At 45.6% G+C, this 19,973-nt stretch overlaps 1 protein-coding gene and 1 long non-coding RNA gene across 15 annotated transcripts in view; one reads left to right on the forward strand and one right to left on the reverse strand.

The window, feature by feature from the left end:
- Positions 1 to 897: 897 nt before the first annotated feature.
- Positions 898 to 14,003, reverse strand: LOC109574510 (uncharacterized). Of its 3 annotated transcripts, XR_011561898.1 has the most exons (5): positions 13,470 to 14,003; positions 10,497 to 10,591; positions 8,980 to 9,039; positions 8,719 to 8,868; positions 898 to 4,605 (listed from the first exon to the last, which is right to left on the reverse strand). It is a non-coding gene; the product is annotated as an uncharacterized lncRNA (long non-coding RNA). The 3 variants fall into 3 exon arrangements; XR_002183101.2 differs by lacking the exon at positions 8,719 to 8,868; XR_011561897.1 differs by lacking the exon at positions 8,719 to 8,868 and having other exon boundaries at positions 13,533 to 14,001.
- A 345-nt stretch (positions 14,004 to 14,348) lies between these two features.
- Positions 14,349 to 19,973, forward strand: part of MSI2 (musashi RNA binding protein 2) — a 406,300-nt gene continuing 400,675 nt past the window's right edge. For 4 of the 12 annotated variants that reach the window (XM_070774273.1, XM_070774276.1, XM_070774281.1 and 1 more), the window contains exons 1-4: positions 14,352 to 14,483; positions 14,775 to 14,815; positions 15,142 to 15,223; positions 15,933 to 16,017. In XM_070774273.1, the coding sequence (XP_070630374.1) occupies positions 14,422 to 14,483; positions 14,775 to 14,815; positions 15,142 to 15,223; positions 15,933 to 16,017 (270 nt within the window). In that variant the 5' untranslated portion in view covers positions 14,352 to 14,421. Of the gene's footprint in view, positions 14,484 to 14,774; positions 14,816 to 15,141; positions 15,224 to 15,932; positions 16,018 to 19,973 lie in introns of all 12 variants that reach the window. The other 8 variants (XM_070774275.1, XM_070774277.1, XM_070774278.1 and 5 more) reach the window with 4 other exon arrangements.

Raw genomic sequence — 19,973 nt, forward strand, 5'->3', positions numbered from 1 at the left:
CTTCAGGAAACACCTAGAGCTGTGGGACTTGGGTCTCAGAATCTGAGAGCGGGGCCTTGAACTCTACCACCTGGGCTCCGAGCGGGGAGCGAGCTTCTCTTCCCTCCGCCGGCAGAGGGAACTGGGATGCAGAGGTGCGGGCAGGCGCTCCCGGCATCCACCAGAAGAGGGGGTCAGACCCACGGTCCTCCACAGTTTCTCCCACAGAGGTAGATCTTGTCCGGATGGCCTTCTGAAGACTCAAAGAGCAGAGGAGATGACTACAGCCACACTCCTTACTGCTGCTTTGGCCATGTCCAGTACTGTGTGATGGTAAAAAGCAAAGACTTTCGAATAAGTGGACCCAAACTTGGTCCAGACTAACGGGTGACTTTGTGGGCCTGAGCTACCCACTGGTTGCTGGTAAACTGGCGAGCTGATGGGGCCAAGGGACTCGGTGGTGGAGATGACGTTGAGAACGTCTGCGATTCTGCAGAGCATGAGTCGGCGTGGGTAGAGGGGTCCTGCATATCTCCAGCTGTGATATTTAGATTTCTGTTTGGCAAGGCAGGTCATGGAGTGGGTGGAGCGTGTTCCCAAGTGGGGACAGAGGTGGAAGGGAAGGTGATGGTGGCATGGTCTCACCCACTTCCAGGTGGAGTTAAAAGGCATAGCTGTTTTCTTGCGGCACCCCCCCCACCCCTGCCCAACCCAGTGTCTTTCGTCAAGACTAAGTTGGTAAGTGATTTGAAGAAGAAGAAGAAATGGAAGATTAAACCCAAGAGGCTGAAGAAAATGGTTTCCAGGTAGAGAGCACTGCTACTCCATTAACACAGCAGAGTGTTCATGGAGCCCACTGCCCACCCACCCAGGCAGTGCTGGGCGCCGGCCAGGCTAGGAGGCAAAGGGCCCAGTCACTGCCAAGCAGTGAAGACGTTTAATAAAATATTTACCTACATGTATAAGAATAATGACGACAGAATGACAAAGTGCGAGCAGTTCAACAGCTTTAAAGTATGTGGGAGAGCAGCCCTGGGAGATTTTTAATGAGAACAGTGGCTTTCTGCTTAATTCCCGATGCTTCTCTCTTGTGCTTACCATACCACACTAAATAAGAGAGCTGTGGTTGGGGAGTGGGCTCGCCAGGATGGTGTCATCTGCAGGATGTTGTCAGCCAGAGGGACTGGAGCCAGCCTCTCACCCAACCCCAAGCTACCGTCCACTTCCTGCAACTTCTTAAGAATTTAGAGTTCCAACCCCAGTCCCCACGGTAGCTGCAAGGATACTCCACTGTGGCCACTCAGTACATGATGTTGATTTATTAGGGGTGCAACCTGTTCTCATTCAGCTAGGTGTGCAGGGAGCGTTCGCCCTGGTTACCCTGATAATTCTGAGTTGGAGATAAGGAAAGAGGAAGACAGAGGGAACAAAAGAGAACAAAGAGACTTCCCTGGTGGTCCAGAGCATAAGACTGTGCTGCCAATGCAAGGGGCATGGGTTTGATCCCTGACCAGGGAAATAAGATCCAAGATCTCACATTCTGTGCGGTTTGGGCAAAAGATAAAAACAAATAATAAAATAGTTCAGTTCAGTTCAGTCACTCAGTCGTGCCCAACTCTTTGCGACCCCATGAACCGCAGCACGCCAGGCCTCCCTGTCCATCACCAACTCCTGGAGTCCACACAAACCCACGTCCATTGTGTTGGTGATGCCATCCAACCATCTCATCCTCTGTCATCCCCTTCTCCTGCCCTCAATCTTTCCCAGCATCAGGGTCTTTTCAAATGAGTCAGCTCTTCGCATCAGGTGGCCAAAGTACTGGAGTTTCAGATTCAACATCAGTCCTTCCAGTGAACACCCAGGGCTGATCTCCTTTAGGATGGACTGGTTTGATCTCCTTGCAGTCCAAGGGACTCTCAAGAGTCTTCTCCAACACCACAGTTCAAAAGCATCAATTCTTCAGCTCTCAGCTTTCTTTATAGTCCAACTCTCACATCCATACATGACCACTGGAAAAACCAGTCTTAATGGATATTAAAAGACAAAAATTTTTAAAGACATTTTTAAAAATTAAAAAAAAAAGAGAACCACCATAACATCAGGTGTCTAGCTGTGTCCAATATGGAAATGGAAAAGGAAAGAAGGAAAATTTTTGACTAAACACATTCCTCTGCCTCCATTAAAGAGCTTTTTTTGCATATCCCTTCCCAGTTTGGAAAAAAATAATGAAACAAAACTAATTTTCTCCATCTATTAAATAAAGGGAACTTTAATGCCTCTAAATATATCAAACAAATAAATTTAGTTAGGACTAAATAAATTACAGATAAAGATATTTGTGTTAGATCAGTAAAGACTGTTTGAAAAATATAATTTTCCTTTCTCTCAGTCTCATACCGTCTGTCTTTTTTCATGTTTTTCTGATACTATATGCCTCCAGCGTGACAGTCGGAAGGAAACTATCTTGGCTTTCCCACATTATGCTCAATTGCGTCTGAATCTTTTGCAACCCCATGGACTGTCGCCCATCAGGCTCCCTCTGTCTATGGGATTTTCTGGGCAAGAGTACTGGAGCGGTTTGCCATTTCCTTCTCCAGGAGATCTTCCCCACCCAGGGATGGAACCCATGTCTCTTGTGTCTCCTGCACTGCAGGCAGATTCTTAATCACTGAGTCACCTGGGAAGCCTTTCTCATATTATACATTTCTAGAAGAAAGACTGATTTAGGATCTGACGCACATGCTTATTTATTTCCTGGAAGAAAACAAACTAGCCCTGAATTTAAGCATGCTCAAAAGTCACAACACTTGAGAAAAGAAGCTATTTATTTATTTAAGGGAGCTACAAAGAGCCCATTACTTTCAGACAAGTAATTTATGCTTGGTGGAATTTTCATAAATAAAAATTCACTTTTACTAAATATTTTCTCGTGAAAAGTAAGGTTTGCTTCTTTGGTGCAAAGTCTGCCATGTCTATTCTTAAGAGTAAGGCTTGTGAAGCTACAGGGAGACAGATAAAGTGAACAAACTCTTTAATCAGAGAGGCGCTTGGCCTGCCTGTGAAATGCAATACCAGAAAGTAAACAAAGAGCCTTTTGCGGAAAAAGAGTGAGTTTAAATGGATCTTGCTTTTCCAATTTGAAAACATGCTCACGGTTGTTAGTAACTGAGTCAAGACATTTAAATCTTACCTATAATTTTATATCTTGACAATGACCTTTTACAAGTGTGCAGTGGGGATAAGCAGATGAGCAAAGCGATGCTCCAGAAAGAGCATTGCAGGTAATTGAACATAAAATGTGTTGCAATCTGATAACATTAATAATATGCAATCCCTTCTTTATATCTAGTGCACAGTTCATTTGGTCAGAGTCTAACTAAAGCACTCTGTAAACGTTAGCGCCCGAATCTTGCAGCAAACCTATGAGGTAAGCAGCTCTATTTTCATGCGTTTTTTAAGTATCTCTGTGAAGTGAAGTGAAAGTCGCTCAGTCACGTCTGATTCTTTGTGACCCCATGGACTACAGAGTCCATGGAATTCTCCAGGCCAGAATACTGGAGTGGGTAGCTTTCCCTTCTCCAGGGGATCTTCCCAACCCAGGGATTGAACCCAGGTCTCCCACATTGCAGGTGGATTCTTCACCAGCTGAGCCACAAGGGAAACTCAAGAATACTGGAGTGGGTAGCCTATCTCTTCTCCAAGGGATATCTTCCCAACCAGGAATCGAACTGGGGTCTCTTGCATTGCAGGTGGGTTCTTCACCAACTGAGCTATCAGGGAAACCCAAGAATCTCTGTATTAGTCATTTATTCTGTGTAACAGACTAGTCCAAAACTTAGTAGTTTCAAACAAGTATTAAATGTCTCTGAGGGGCAGGAATTGGGTGTGGCTTAGCTGGAAAGTTCTGGCTCCAGGTTTCTAGGGAAGTTCCTGTTGAGTGTGAGCTGGGGCAGCTATCATCTGAAGGCTGGGGTGGGGCTGGCAGATGCTGCTTTAAGGTGGTCTCACAATTCTGGCAGGCTAGTTCAGGTTGCCGACAGGAAACTGCAAGTCTTCTCCACGTGGGGCTGTCTATCAGGCTCTTTGAGCATCTTGACGGCATGAAAGCTGGCTTTCCCTAGAGTGACCTGAGAGATGGAGCCAGGCGGGAGCCAGGTGCCTTTACTGATCCAGCCTTGGAGTTCATCCACCATCATTTCCTCCACATTCTATTCATCAGAACCCAGTGACTAAGTACAGCCCACGCTGGGGGACCCGGGGTGGGGGTGGGAAGATCAGGCTCCACCTCTTGCAGGAGGACCAAGATACTTTAAAACCATAGTGACCCACAGTTTACAGATGGGGTACTGGAGACTGAGGGTGGCTTTTCCGCTCAAGGTCGCCTGGCTACTAGAACCTCCATGCGAGGCAGCAGAATGCTTTGTTTCCCTTCTGCTGTGCCATCCACACACAAAACAAACCAGAAGACCCCACATTCCTGAAATCCTGCACACAAATCCCGAATCTGCCTTTTTAAACCAGCCAAGATCTTGCAAAAGCAGCGGGCGGCTTTATGTTTGGAAGCAGATGAAATGGACACAAGATTGGAAGGTAGGAGTCAGCTTTCTTCTTAATCAGCTCAGCGACCTTGAAGGGAAAAAAAAAAAAAAACACTTCTCTCAGGGCCGGTTTCCTCCTTTGTCAAACAAGACTGGGCTAGCTGAGCGGTTTCCAAACCTAGCGGGCCACCAAAGTCTTCTGGGTAATAAAAGGCCCTCCGGCCTCACATTAACTCTACCAGGTCACAATCTCCAGGAACCTTCAGAATGAAAAAGCTCCCCAGGAGTCCCACGGACGGCTGTGCAGACAACTGGGAACTGTTCACCTAGATCACTGCTCATGTTTCCAGCTCTGACTTTACTTAACTCCTCTCGTCTGACTGGATGTGCCCAGGTAAATCATTAGTTCCGAATCCACACTACAATTATCAGGGACATTTTTTAAAAAAAGAAAAAGGAGATGTCTGGGGCTCTCCTCAGACAAAATAAATCAGACAATCTGGGGTGGGGCCCAGAGATTATTATGGTCTGTTTGTTTCATCAGTGTGTTTTCAAATAGGCACGTTCAACCTTGGTGGCACATTAGAATCACTTGAGAAGTTTTAAAAAAGATCACTGCGCACACTGTCTCCGAGAAAAATTAAATCAGAATCTTGTGGGTGGAACCAAATATTTTAGTATTTTAACCAAGAACTTCAGTATTTTATGAAGTTCTCCAGGGATTATAGTGAATAGCTACACTGACCACTATTTGCCTCATTTGAGATAATTCTAATGGTGCCTCACCAAAAGACTATTGTTCAGAAAAAAAATAGATTCCAAAATCCTAGATGCCACAGTATTCTAAGAAAAAATGAATCTGGAGTGGAAGATACAAAAAATTAAATGGAAGTGAGTTTCCATTTCTGGCAATATGGCAGACTAAATAACTTCAAAATCCTCCTACTATAAATACTGGTTTATAAATAAACACCATGTATAAATATTGGTCGGAGAAGGCAATGGCACCCCACTCCAGTACTCTTGCCTGGAAAATCCCACGGACGGAGGAGCCTGGTAGGCTGCAGTCCATGGGGTGGCTAAGAGTCAGACACGACTGAGCAACTTCACTTTCACTTTTCACTTTCATGCATTGGAGAAGGAAATGGCAACCCACTCCAGTGTTCTTGCCTGGAGAACCCCAGGGGCGGAGGAGCCTGGTGGGCTGCCGTCTATGGGGTCGCACAGAGTCGGACACGACTGAAGCGACTTCACTTTCACTTTTCACTTTCACGCACTGGAAAAGGACATGGCCACCCACTCCAGTGTTCTTGCCTGGAGAATCCCAGGGGCGGAGGAGCTTGGTGGGCTGCCGTCTATGGGGTCGCACAGAGTCGGACACGACTGAGTGACTTCACTTTCACTTTTCACTTTCACGCACTGGAAAAGGACATGGCAACCCACTCCAGTGTTCTTGCCTGGAGAATCCCAGGGGCGGAGGAGCCTGGTGGGCTGCCGTCTATGGGGTTGCACAGAGTCGGACACGACTGAAGCGACTTAGCAGCAGCAGCATAAATATTGGTCAAGATGCAGTAAACACCCATTCAAATGAGCTCATGGGACAAAAGCAAACGTCTCTAGTGCCAGAAGCAAGAGGGTGATGACAGCAAGGAGGAGGTGAGCAAAGAGGAGGCCGTGGAGCTGGCTGCAGGCAGGTGTGCTGGGCCTTGAAAGGCTGGAATGGAAAGGAGCATCAGAATGGAAAGGAGACTGCAGTTTCTATCTGTTAAACTGGGGAGATGGAACCGAGATCCCCAGATAAATCTGGAACCCTCAAAGGGATGAATCACTACAGAAATAATTCACTGGAAGAAAATCTCCCTAGTGGCACAGGGAGACAAGAAAATTTGTCTTGGCATAAGTTAAAAGTGGAGAGGAGTCTTTGCTGAGAATTTGGGACTATAGCCCAGTGTTCTGGGCTGTAATTTACCCAGAGACTGGAACTGAAATTTACCTCTCCTGTATGGTCCAGGAACCCCAAAGGTGAAAAATAAAGATAAAAATACTGACCCAACACTAATCTACAAAACATACATGGATAAATCCACCGTAACCAAGATGTAGTAGATGTGAGTTTCAAGAACCTCAAACAACAGAACTACCAGACAGACTGTAAAATAAGTAAGTTTAAAATTATCAAAGACATAAAGAACATTTGGAACCACGAGAAAATTACGTAACTATTAGAAAAAAAAGGGAGATTTGAAAGATGACTAAACAGAACTTTTGGAAATGACACATCGAGTCATTGAAATGAAAAGCTCAATGAATGAGTTACACAGCAGGTTAGACATAGCTAAGGAAAAAATAGCAAATGGATCTGAAGAAAACGTTTAAGAAGCAGCACAAAGGGTCAAAGTGATAGAAGGTTTGAGAGAAAAGTTCAGGGTATGTTTCGCGGAGGGGCTTCTCAGGTAGCTCAGTGGTAAAGAATCTGCCTGCCAGTGTAGGAGATACCGGAGACTAGAGTTGGATCGCTGGATCAGGAAGATGCCCTGGAGGAGGAACTGGCAACCAGCTCCAGTATTCTTGTAAAATTCCATGGACAGAGGAGCCCAGCGGGCTATAGTCCATGTGGCTGCAGAGAGTGGGTCACAACTGAGCGACTGAGCACACACACACTGCATAGAAAGACAAGGTGCATTACACACCTAACACGAGCACAGAAGGACGGAACAGAGAGAGTGCAAGAGAGACGGGATTTACGTAGATGGTGGCTGACAGTTTTACAGATCTGATCAAAAACATGCATGCTGAGATTTTTGGATATGCAGTGAATCTTGAACCATATAAATAAAAGAGATTCACACCTGAACACAGCATGGTAAGAATGCAGGAAGCCAAAGACAAAGAGAAAAATCTTAAAACCAGAAAGAAAAAAGATTACCGACAAAGGAATGACATTTGGACTGACACCAAATGTCTCAACAATAAATAAAAACAAGAAGACATGACATATTTTTTTAAAAAGTGCTAAAGGGTAAAATAACTTTCAATCTAGAATTCTACACCCAGAGAAATCATCATTCAAGGGTAAGAGTGAAATAAGACAATTTTATACTAATGGAGAAAGCATGTCACTCACATAACCTCCCCCCAAACCCAAAAAACTATTAAAGGATATGTTTCAAGGGAAAGGGCTGGTACCTAGAAAAAAGGGAGAAAAAGGTGCCAGAAACAAAGATGAAAAAATTGGTAAATACAGGCAAATCTAAACAATGTATAAAACTAAGATGACAGCAGTGATTAAATTTAGGGGTATAAAAACCAGGTGGGTCTAAAATAAGAAGCAATCACACATAAGAGGGAGAATGCAATTGAAGTTGAATAATTAATTCTCTGCTTGGTTTTAGAGTTTTAGGGAGGCTGTATTAAGTGTACATGTTAAAAATTGTAAAGTAATCTCTAAAGGAACAGAAATATATCTTACAACTCCAAAACTAGTTAAAGAGGAAAAGGGGAAAGAAGAATTCTTCATCAGTTCAATAGAAGAAAAGAAAGGAAGTAAACAAAAAACCTAGAGAAAGCAAAATAAAGGGCACAAAATTGAGACACCAGTTCCAAATGTCAGCAATCAGTAGATCAACAGGCTGTCTTATACACTGCTGCTGCCGCCGCTGCTAAGTCGCTTCAGTCGTGTCCGACTCTGTGCGACCACAGAGACGGCAGCCCACCAGGCTCCCCCGTCCCTGGGATTCTCCAGGCAAGAACACTGGAGTGGGTTGCCATTTCTTTCTCCAATGCATGAAAAGTGAAAAGTGAAAGTGAAGTTGCTCAGTGGGGAGGACAAACTAGAAGAGCAGCTCTGGAAAACAATTTGGCATTATTTTGCATCAGATACCTCATGACCCAGTAGTGACTCCAAAGAGAAATTCTTGCCCACATACACTAGAAGACAAGACGGTTTATCAACCACTGCTTGTAAAAGCAAAAAACTGGAACAACTCAAAGGCCTATCTATGACAAGAAAGTGAACAAAGTAATCGGTAGCACAATCAGAAAAGTACCGAACTACAACCAGATGCAACAATCTAGTTGAATCTTACTAAAACCATGTGGACTAAAAAAGATAGCCCTTAGAACATTCTCATAAATTTTAAACCAAGTGTATGATAAAAATTTGGTAAAACTTTTTAAAGAGCAAAAAAAGAAGAGTACATACAAGATTGAGACTGGCAGTTTCTTTAGGTGAGCAAACGGGGGAGGAACGCACAAGGAGTTGTCAGTCACCGTTGCTGTTTTAGTCTCTGGTTGAATAGCAGGTTTATAAGTGTTCATCATAGGAAAAAATGAAATAAGGCCATGGATATACCTAATGATGAGAGTATATTTATGCCAGAGATTGTAACTAATACAGTTTTGTGCCTCCAAGGTTCATTAAAAATATCAGTAATTACATTAAATGTAAATGAGCTATACTTACCAGTCAACCCAATAAATAAAGGAACAAGGTCCAATTGTATGCTGTTTATAGGAAACTTACCTAAAAATTAAAGACATAGAAAGGTTGAAAGCAAAAAGATGGAGAAAATTATGCCAGACAAATGCTAACGAAAGTTAGAGTAATTATATTTATTGCAGGCAGAGTAGACTTTAAAGCAAAAAACACTAGAGTTAAAGATCATCTGTGCATATATTAAAGAAATAATCGCTATGAAAACACAAAGCAAAATGAGGAATAAAATGTAAAAAATAGAAAATTGTAGTCATATTAGGATATTTTCACAGCCCTTTTTGATGTACCTTATCAAATACTTTCAAAATACAGAGAAAAATTTGAAGGATTTATAGGAGGCACTGGCAAATGTAGTCATATAAGGACGTTTTAATGTAATACTATAAAAAATGATAGATATTAGTAAGGCTACAGAAAATCTAGATAACATAATTAACAAGCTTGGTTTAATAGATTCATATAGAATGCTATATAACAAAGTATACACATTCTTTTTAAGACCACATGGAGTATTTATAAAAACTGACTATTTACCAAAGCAAATCTTGACAAATAATAAAGAATCTCCTTTACAGACCACCTCTCTGAAGTCAGACCAGATTTTTAAATAATTAAAAATCAAAACAAAAACTTGTGTTTAGAAATGTAAAAATGTATGTGTATTAAGGCAAAGAAGAAATCATACTTGAAATCTAAACATTCTTTGCCTGGGATGGTAATAAAATTCCTATGTATCTTGTGGAATGTAGTTTGAGTGACACTTGGAGTGAAATCCATAGCCTTAAATGTTAAAAATAAAAAACCCAGAAGGCTGAAAATTAATTACTTAAGCCAGCAAGAATTTTTTTAAAGGCAACAAAATAAATCCAGAGAATAGAACAAAGAAAATATGATACATTAACAATACACAATTTTATTTTTATATATGGTATATATTCTTATATGTAATAACATAACATATATATATATGAGTAAAAATTAATGAAACAAAAAATAGTATTAACCAAATTAAAAGTTGATTCTCTGCAAACACTAGTAGAAAGTAGAAAGAATCACTAGATCAAAATAGGGAGATCTCAGACACAATGGATCCAGAAAAGACACATACAATAATATATGGAATGCAAAAAAATGGAGAGTATGGATAGATGCAGCAGAGATGAGAATATATTAAGTGAAAACAATGAACATCATTTTGTTAATAAATCTGAAAACCTAGATGGTATGGATAATTTCCCTGAAAAATATGAGTAAAAATTGAGTCCCTGAAAAATATGAGTAAAAATTGAGTCAGGAAGACTATAAAATCTATAAAGAGATCCCCAGGCATCAAAGAAATGGAATCAGTAGTTAAAAACCAACCTAGGAAATGTTTCTCTCAGAGCCAGACATTTTACCAGCTAGTTCTACCAAACAGTCAAGGAACACATAATTCCAGTTTTATACACACTGTTCAAGAAAATGGAAAAAGAAGGAACACTTACCAGTTCATTTTTTGAGGCCAGTATAACCAGAGAAAGGCAACATGAGAAGGCAAAACTGCAGCCTGATTGACTTATGGACGTGGATACAAAAGTTCCTACAATGAAATTAGACGTTGTCCTTCCTTCATTCAGTCTTTCATTCGTTCAACAAATATTTGCTGGGCGTCAACCATGCATTAGTGGGCTCTGTGCTAACATTAATACTTGGAGAGCAGAAATGTTTGAGAGCTTATGGCTTAGTGGAGGAGACAAGCAATGAAGCAAATGATCACACAGAGTAGGGTACACAGAGGACATTTTGGCAGGATAACAGTGCATACTGACGGGGATTCAGCTGGGTCAGAGGTCAAGGAATACTTTCCAGACATATTAGAGGAGTTAAGAACTGATGTGGGAAGGGTGTTTAGGAGGCAACTTCAGGGGCTCTAGTGGGAGATCTGAGATGCAGTAGCAGGAAAGGTGAATTTGAGAAACATTGTGGAAGTAAAACCAGGGATTCGTGATGGATTGCACATGGGAAGGTGTCAGCCTGGAAAGGAGCCAACCTTGTCTCTAAGATGCCTGGGGCTCTCTTTCTGTTCATCAAGAGAACTTATAAAGAGGTCCACGTTTGGGGAAATGAGCATGTGTTTTTGGACAAGTTGAGTTTGGGATATCTTTAGGAAGGCTAAATGTAAATGATGAATAGGAAATTAACCAGTCTGGAGTTCCGTGGGGAGATCAGGCTAGAGATTTTAATTTGACTGGCATCAGAAGGTAGGTGGCATTTAACCCAACCTTCGGAGAATCTCAAATAAATAAGGGTGTATAGCTGAGGGAGAGAATGAACACCACTATTTAAAGGAAAGGCAGAGGAGGAGAAGTGAGAGCAAAGAGAGGAAGAGAGGCTGGAGAGGAAGGAGGCAAGTCAGGAGAATGCGGGCATCAAGAATGCCGAGGGAAGAGTGAGTTACGAGAAGGGAGCACCCAACAGTGTCATGAGCTACGAGGCTTTAAGAGGGTGGAGGACTGGTGTGCTCCTAGGACTCTCCTGACCCTGGCGCTATATAAGCTGGAATAAGCTGGAGGAGAAATGCATGATAATAAACTAAGAGAAGCAAGAGAGACGTTTTTGGACATCGAGACTTTTCCTGGAACCGCTCTATGGTTACGGGTACGCGACTCCATTCATGTGCCCAAACTCAGACCTTTAGACCAAGAAGAATAAATGTTACTGCACGTGTTAGAAGTAAATAAAACAACGTAGTATTAGTGATTTAAGATCTACTTTTCTCTTTATAACTGCATGGCTAGCTCCTCTCTCGGTTTAATTCAGTTCAGCTTGTGTAGGTCTACAACAGGGAACAAGGGCACTTCACTCTCGCCTTGTAAAGGACAGAATAAACATACATGCAGCAGAACCAAAGGGCATGACACTGATGACCAGACCCCCTTTAGGGAATTGACGGGTGGGGGCAGGGTGTAAACTGGTAAGCTTTGCTCCTCTGGGCCCTGATGTAAAATGAGGGGGCTGGCTCAGGACAGGCCTTTCCAGCACCAATCACCTGTGGTTCTAAGGTAAAAATCCGCCACAAAATCCCATGAGCTCTGTTGTCTGCATTTTGTTATTGAGAATAGTCATAATAAGCAATCATCATAATCATAATAACAACTGGGTTTTCAACACATGGGACCCCAGATGATTTGGGAAGCAGCTTGGAATGAATTGGAAAATGCTTGGGCTTCTGGTTTAAAGTTTTAAAGTGCTTTCTAAAAATTGTATGAAGGACTGATATAATTTTGGCCACCTGATGTGAAAAACTCACTCATTGGAAAAGACCCTGATGCTGGGAAAGACTGAAGGCGGGAGGAGAGGGGATGACAGAGGATGAGATTGTTGGATGGCATCACTGACTCCATGGACAGGAGTCTGAGTAAACTCTGGGATTTGGTGATCGACAGGGAGGCCTGGCTGTGCTGGGGTCCATGGGGTGGTAAAGAGTCCGAAACGACTGAGCAACTGAACTGAACTGAATCACTGATAATAAGCACAACCCATATAGGAGTGCAATGAAAAAGGGACTTTTACATGTGTTCATTTCAATCACTTCCCTCACCCTACCAAATCTGTAAAGGATAGAATTACCCCAATTGAGGAGACAGGGAGATTAAGGGTTGATGGGATTTTTCAGATAGTCTGCTTTTCCAAGACCCACAGTGGACCCGGTGCAGTTTTGGTGTTGAGTGTACCTCATTGTGTCCTAATTCCAGGAAAATGAATGGAAAACTGTTAATTGGGCATCAATTCATGCTTAACATTAATTTGGTACTTGATGAACCACAACTTTATGTTGCCCCTCATGCCATATTAACTCAATTTATTGTAATAATTTAAAACAATAAGGATAATTATATCCTTATTGTTTTAAATACTCTATAAATTGAATCCAGCCTGAATTTGGCCAGTCTGAAATCAGCTGGAAAAGCATGCCATGTTTCTGGGAAGCTACAAAATCGGTTTTTACAAGTTTTCAGTGCCGGCAAAGATCAACACCAGCATTTATTAAGCGTCTACTGTGTGCCAGGACCTGTGCCGCACCACACTGCTCCCAAAGTGGCGTGGGTGTGTTTGAAGCCTTCTGCCACCTTCAGCCACGTCCCCAGATGGTGGGGGGCTTGGGCTATTTACGTCTAGTGCATTTTACTATCTCGGCATAAAAACAGAATAAAACAATTATATATCTATTATATCTATTATATATATATATATATATATATATATATATAAAGCACAAACGGGATGGAGAGGGGTTTTCTGAAATAACCACCCTTTCCGGCCCTCCCAGAGATGCTCTCAAAACTATTTCTTACTATACAAAAAATTTTGACTTAAACTCCAATCATTTGACCTTGACCCCTATAAAACCTATTTTATTATATTTTTTAAAGCGCCGTCTGATTAACGCGGAAACCCTTCCTTCGGCCTTTTCTCACCACTGGAATCGCGTCCGTTTCCTCAAAGTTCCAAAATAACCTTCCCCGGGCACGGATTCGTACCTCTGCCGGGGAAGGGCGGGGAGCCGCGCAAGACGTGCCGGTGTGGATCGAGAGCCAGACAGAACTTCCAGCGCGAAAGGAAAATAAAACTTGTGGCTGGGGTTTGTGCGGAGGGTGTCCGCACCATCCTGAAAGCCCCCGGCCCCCCGTTCTGGGGGTCTCCCGGAGCGCCCAAGGAGCGCCAGGGTTTGGGTTTGATCCCGACGTCCTTGACCTAAATTTCTGCGCGGCGGCTGGAAAAAAGGGCGCAGAGGCGGGCGGGCGGCGGTTGCCATCCCCGGATCCGGGCGGCCGGGGACCGGGAACTTGGATGGAGAGGCCCAGCTGGAGGGGTGGGGGGCGTCTCGTCCCCGGCTCGAGCGAGCAGGCAGGCAGGCAGCGAGCTCCCCGCGCCTCCCCCTTTCCCGGCGCTCCCGCCCCCCGCAGCCCATGTGACCCCGGGGAAGTCGGGGTGCGCCCCCCCAGCGGCCGGCCCGCCCGGAGGCGGGGCCCCCGTGGGCGCGGGGCGCGCGGGCCGCCCCCCGGGTCCGGGCGCTGGGGCCGGGGGAGCGCGCGCGGGCGGGCGGGCGGGGTCCGCGGGGGCCGTGACGTCAGCGGCATTGGTTACACGACGTTCTAGAACCCCGCCCCACGTGCGCGGGGGGCGGGGGGGGCCGCGGGGGCGGGGCGGGGGGTGTGCGAGTCGCGGGCCCGAGCGGAGCCGAGCCCACGTGTGACGGCTCTCGGCGCGGCCCCGGCTCCGCCGCTCGCGGGGACTCGGAGAGCCGGGCGGGGGGAGGAGGCGGAGGGCGGAGGGAGCGGGAGGTCTCGGGCTCGGGGCCGGCCGCCGCTGCGCTCCGATCGCCGCGCGGCTCGGTGTCCGGGGGTGGGGGGGCGGGGGGGCGCAGCTATGGAGGCCAACGGGGGCCCGGGCGGCTCGGGCGGCGCCAACGACTCGCAGCACGACCCCGGGTAAGTTTCCAGCCGCTGCGCCCCGCGCCTCCCCGGCTCGCTCCGCTGGCCGCGGCGGGGCCGGCGGAGCGCGGCGCCCGGCCCCTCCGGAGCCCTCCCCCGACCCGCCGGCACCCCCCCCGGGGAGCCGCGCACCTCGGGGTGGCGTTCGGCCGGCGCCCGCTCCCCCAGCCCACCTCCCGGCTCCCGCTCGCGCGCTCCCCCCCGCTCTCCCTTTAGCTTTTGTAAGTTACACGTCAAAATGGCCGATCTGACATCGGTGCTCACTTCTGTTATGTTTTCTCCCTCCAGTAAAATGTTTATCGGCGGACTCAGCTGGCAGACCTCACCAGGTAAGGGAGGGAGGGGGGCACGCCCGGGTCCCCCCCTTCTTGGCTTCTTTATTGCTCTTTGTTATCCTGGTGTAGGAACCCCCCCCCCCCCGCCATTGGCTCCCCACTTCTCCTGTGCAAGGTTATTTTTTTAAATAGCAAATCCTTTCCGAGCCCTCTACGCGACCTCTGTTGCCGAATTTCCCCCGCGTGTGCAAAAAACCCCCCAGAATAACAACAGAAAACTACTTTTGGTTTTTGTCCTTGATCAGAATTTGCATTGCTTTTTTTCCCCCCCACACCTTCCCCCCCCCCCCCCCCCCATCTCTCTCTTTCTCTCTCTACAGATAGCCTTAGAGACTATTTTAGCAAATTTGGAGAAATTAGAGAATGTATGGTCATGAGAGATCCCACTACGAAACGCTCCAGGTAAACCATCCCCTTCTGGATTTTGTCTTTATTTCAGAACAAAGTTTAAGTGTTATTTTTGGAGGTGTCTTCGGAAGTAGCTAAGCGGATTTAGAACGGGGCTCAGGCATGTGGCTGGTTTCGAACGTCGCTCCATCTTCCCCCCCTCCCTTCCCATTAACCCCAAAGGTTATTGTTAATTGGTGCTGAACTCTGGATACAGGGATGTCCACATCTGCGCTTTAAGTCATTTTCCCCATTCGCTTCTTTTTCTCCCGTTTCAAATGACATTCAGCTTCATTCACTTTCCACATAGTTTTTTTTTTTTTTTTAATGTGTGCACTCGCGGCGCCCCGAACTCTTAAGCCCCCCTCTTAGAAAGCTGGTTGTGTCTCCTCTGAGTGCCGGGGCTTGTTTGGAATAAAACAAAGCGTTAAAGAAAGGGAAGGCGGGGGGAGGAGGAGAGAAACTGAGGTGGGCAAGGAGTGGGGACACCGGCGTCCCCCAAGTTACCTCCGCGCGCCCCGCCCCCGCCCTACTGCCCCCTTCAGCCTTGATGTGTTTCCGTGTGGGGCCCCGGGGGGCTGAAGGCTTGGGGGATGGGGACGACGGGGGAGCGGGGGTGTGGGGGCCGCTTGGCTCTGCGTTCTGCAGCGAGGGCTCACTCCTGGCCGCTCCCGATGGTGCCACATTCTCTTGTTTGTGTCTCCCCCTCTTTGTCTCATTTCAGAGGCTTCGGTTTCGTCACGTTCGCAGACCCGGCGAGTGTAGATAAAGTGTTAGGCCAGCCCCACCACGAGTTGGACTCCAAGACGGTAGGTTCTGCCTCTCCGTGTGGTCGCGCGCCCCCTTTCCAGGACCGCCCGGGCCCTGACAGCCCCGTTTAAAGAGACAGCGCCCTCTCTTGCCTCTGCTCAGAGCGGGGCGCGCTGCAGCAGAGCTCGTGTGGGTTCTCAAGTTTGCCGCCGCCGCGGGGTTTGGGGGTTTCTTTTCAGGGTCTGCCCCCACCCCGCAGCCTCCCCCCCACCCTCACGATGCTGCCAGGCCTGGGCTTGGGGGAGGGGTCGGCTTGGCGAGAGGCTACCTTCCGGACCAACAAGACCCTGAAAAGAAACTCCAGCACCGGGCCGAGGCAACTTTCCTTTGTCAGCCGAGCCCTGCCCGCGTTTCCCCAGTGTGGCCGTTCGAATCGGCTTATAGAAGGCACACACAGCCGGTCTCAGGGCCGCCCGGGGGGCCGGGGGCGCTAATCACTGTCCAGGCAACAGGTTCCTGGGGGCACTTGGGATTCGGAATGCGGTTTGAGAAGGGAAGGAGACCTTCCAGAGCTGAGCTGGGCGTCCAGTGGGTGACTCCAGATGGTGTGAAATCTAAGGCTGATAAGGGATAAGGCCTTGGGTATCAGTGTTTTTGTTTTGTTTTTTTCTCCTTTCCTTTCTCAGGTCCTTTGAGTTGTAGGTGGTTTTACATCATGAGAAGGTTTTCAGGTCCAGTCTTGAGGGGGTATGGGTCTCTAAGGTCAGAAGAGGAAGGGAAGACACTACCAGTGTATGAGAATACATTTGGTGGGGAGAGGAGAGGAGTTCCTAGCGTTTTACTGTGGCTCCCCTGCCTTCCCTGACTACTACAATTCCCCCAAGGTCTTTGTACCGCTGCCCAAGGCAGGGTCCCTGAGGCCACACTGGGGTGCAGTGCTGGCCTGCTGGGGACTCACCTCTCCGTAGTGGGCCACTGGGTCGGGGCAGGGAATCAGGTTCTAGGCCCAGCTGTCCGAGCAGAGCTTGGGCAAGCTGTTCCGTGTCTCTAGGCCTCAGTTTCCTCTTCTGTTAAAGAAAAGAGTAGAACAAGTGATCTTTTCAAATCCCTCTTGACTTTTAACACTAAATAGAGGAGAAGAAAAGAAAAACCTGGCCACCTTTGGTGACCCTGAACTGATTTTGCAAATTCACTGTTTCTCTGATAGGAGGTCAGAGGCGTACCTCCAACCACCTCCTGCCCCAAGAAAAGACCCCCCACACTCCGAGTTGCTTTATTAACTGAGCTAGACTTGTCCTAGCTTGTGGCCCAGCCTCTTTGCACTTTGAGATCATTTAGTTTCAGGGACAGTCGTTTGCAGGGTGATAACGGACCTCTGAAGGATTTTTTATCTCCTAGACTTCTCGGCTAGACATTTCACGAAGCTAATAAAATTAAAGAGGAGAGAGATTTCAGGGTAAATTTGGTAATTTATTATCCACCCCTCTGCCCACCCTGCGGGGGAGAAATAGCATTTGATTTCTATGGTGGCTGGTGGGTTGTCTACCTCGGTATCACATGCGGTGCCTGCAGTTTTGCCTCGATAATTGTTTGTAGACATGTTTTGGTCGCTATTATTTAGTATAACCTAGCTTTTGACTTTGTTTCACAACGTTCAGTGCAGGAGACAGACGCGGTTGCTTTATTGACATGGAAACGAGGATCTTGTTTACCGTTACCTTAAAAGCTTTGTTTAGGTAACGGCCATTCACATCCAAAATAGTACCCTAGTTTTTTCCTAGAGGATTTGTAGCTACAGTAAGTAGAGCTGTACCTAACTAACTAATGTTTTCATTTTTGGTAGTTTTCTTTTTCGTTCGTTTTTTAAAAAATAGTTGACAGGGATGTACAAAAGGTTGGGATTTGCCAGTTTTCTCTTGACCTGTCCTCTCCATTTGAGGTTTCAGCGTGTACATTTGACCCATGGAAGAACTTTCATTGTGGTATAACGCTGTTACCAACACCCGGTACTGGAATTCTGAATTGGCTTCTAGTTTTGTAATTTTAGATATATATATTTTTTTAAGTGCTCTGCTTTCTTTACTTCTCCCTACCTTCCTCCAACTCCTGGCCTTTTCCTCTTGACACATTCCTCACCCTTTTACCCCACAAACATGGTGCTTATTGCAATTGTGTGCTGATCAACTTAAAAAAAAAAAAAAAAAAACAACTTTGGGGGAGTGTTTATGAAAAGACATATCTGTCTTATGTTTGGTCAACAGCATGGAAAATCCACACCTGTTGTATTTCTCCTGTCGACAGCTCCTAGTCAGTGCTGAATATACCTGTAGCTGCGGTAATGTTAATCTCCATGAAAGGGTAGTTCCTAGATCAGAGATTTTTTTGTCTGTTTTAGTTTTTGCAAAGTAATCTCTCATTTCTCAGGTGATGTTTAAAGGTGGAAAGCATGCTGCAGACTTTTATGAGGTCTTTAAACTACCTTAATAAAAGTGGTAAATCTTTATGTCTTACCGCCTAGGTCCTAGGGGATGTTAAGTCTGGGAAGAGAATCAGCTCTGGTGTGACTTTCTCCCACTCTATGCTTTTTCCCAAAGCATTACTCTCCCCTTCGCCCCGGTGGCAGAACTGAAAACAAGGTTGAGATTTACATTTTAAAAGGGGAAAATTTTAATATGAAAGCCAAAGCGGATAAATAACTAACTTGTAGCTGTATTCTTGCCACGCTCTGGGTTGAATTCTTCCGGAAGATTTGTGACATTTAGAAATCTAATGAAAACTAACAGTGGGAATATTTTTTCATTCCTTCCTTCTCCATATTTTCTCTCCAACAACTTTTCCCCTCTCAAATCAGCCTATCAGGCTCAAAAGGTTCTGTGGGAATTGTTTGGGGTTTTAAAGCCAGTCCCTGATTGAGACCTGCAGATGTCTGATGTGGGGCACAGTTTTTTCTCCATTCAGACTGGGGTTGGGGTAGGGGGAATACACTAATTGTTACACTAGACTCTGACTGCTCTTTTTCAGTAATTTTTTTTTTCTTTTACTTTCTCCCTATAATGGCCTTACTTTTGTAATATGGGTTTAGGTTGCTGATAGATCTTTACCCCTGTGATTTTTAAAATCCAGGTGCATTTAGCTCCTACGTTTCCTTTTATTTTAACTTTTTATTATTATTTTAAGAATCAGCTCAGGCTCCATAGTTTTTTGACATCTGCTTTCTTTTGAGACTTCCCTGGTGGCTCAGACGGTAAAGTGTCTGTCTACAATGCAGGAGACCTGGGTTCAGTCCCTGGTTTGGGAAGAGCTCCTGGAGAAGGAAATGGCAACCCACTCCAGTATTCTTGCCTGGAAAATCCCATGGACGGAGGAGCCTGGTAGGCTACAGTCTGTGGGGTCGCAGAGTCCGATGCGACTGAGCGACTTCACTTCTTTTGAGATGTAACTACAGAATGAACTGTCCTTCTGATTCATCGTAGGTAATTTTACTTTGCAAAAGATGAGTGAACTAGTTCAAGCAGAGCATCCTGTTGGATGTCGATGGGGGGCTTTTTGGATGTTGTTAATTTAAAAAATGTTTGGAATCTTCTTCTCCACCTGTGTTGTTTAGTTATCCTTGAGGAGAACAACGGCCATCCAGTTACTTATTGCTGAAAGGTCCTTCCATGTAATTTTCATGTTTTGATTTTTCTCAATTTTCCCATCTTTTCTCCCAGCCGTGCATCACAAATTAGATGCAGGTATCATTTAATGTTAATTGTCCTTGCCTAAATAAGAACACACTCTGTCCAGCTTGTTAAAGCATTGCACATTGAAATACACAGTGGGGCATTTCAGAAAGGCTTGCTGTGTTTGTTACATTTTGGGAGGGACTGCTAAAGTTTACATCAAACTTTAAGGAAAGTTTGGAGTTATTTGAGAAGTTACTGAAAGCTGAGTTCAAAGCCTGAGAAATGAGTGATGAATACTTAGGCGATTAATCGTAATTGTTTTTCTCCCCTCAAAGTCCTGCAGCTGACTC

The sequence above is a fragment of the Bos indicus genome, chromosome 19 (genome assembly GCF_029378745.1).
Source record: "Bos indicus isolate NIAB-ARS_2022 breed Sahiwal x Tharparkar chromosome 19, NIAB-ARS_B.indTharparkar_mat_pri_1.0, whole genome shotgun sequence".
Classification (NCBI taxonomy): domain Eukaryota; kingdom Metazoa; phylum Chordata; class Mammalia; order Artiodactyla; family Bovidae; genus Bos; species Bos indicus.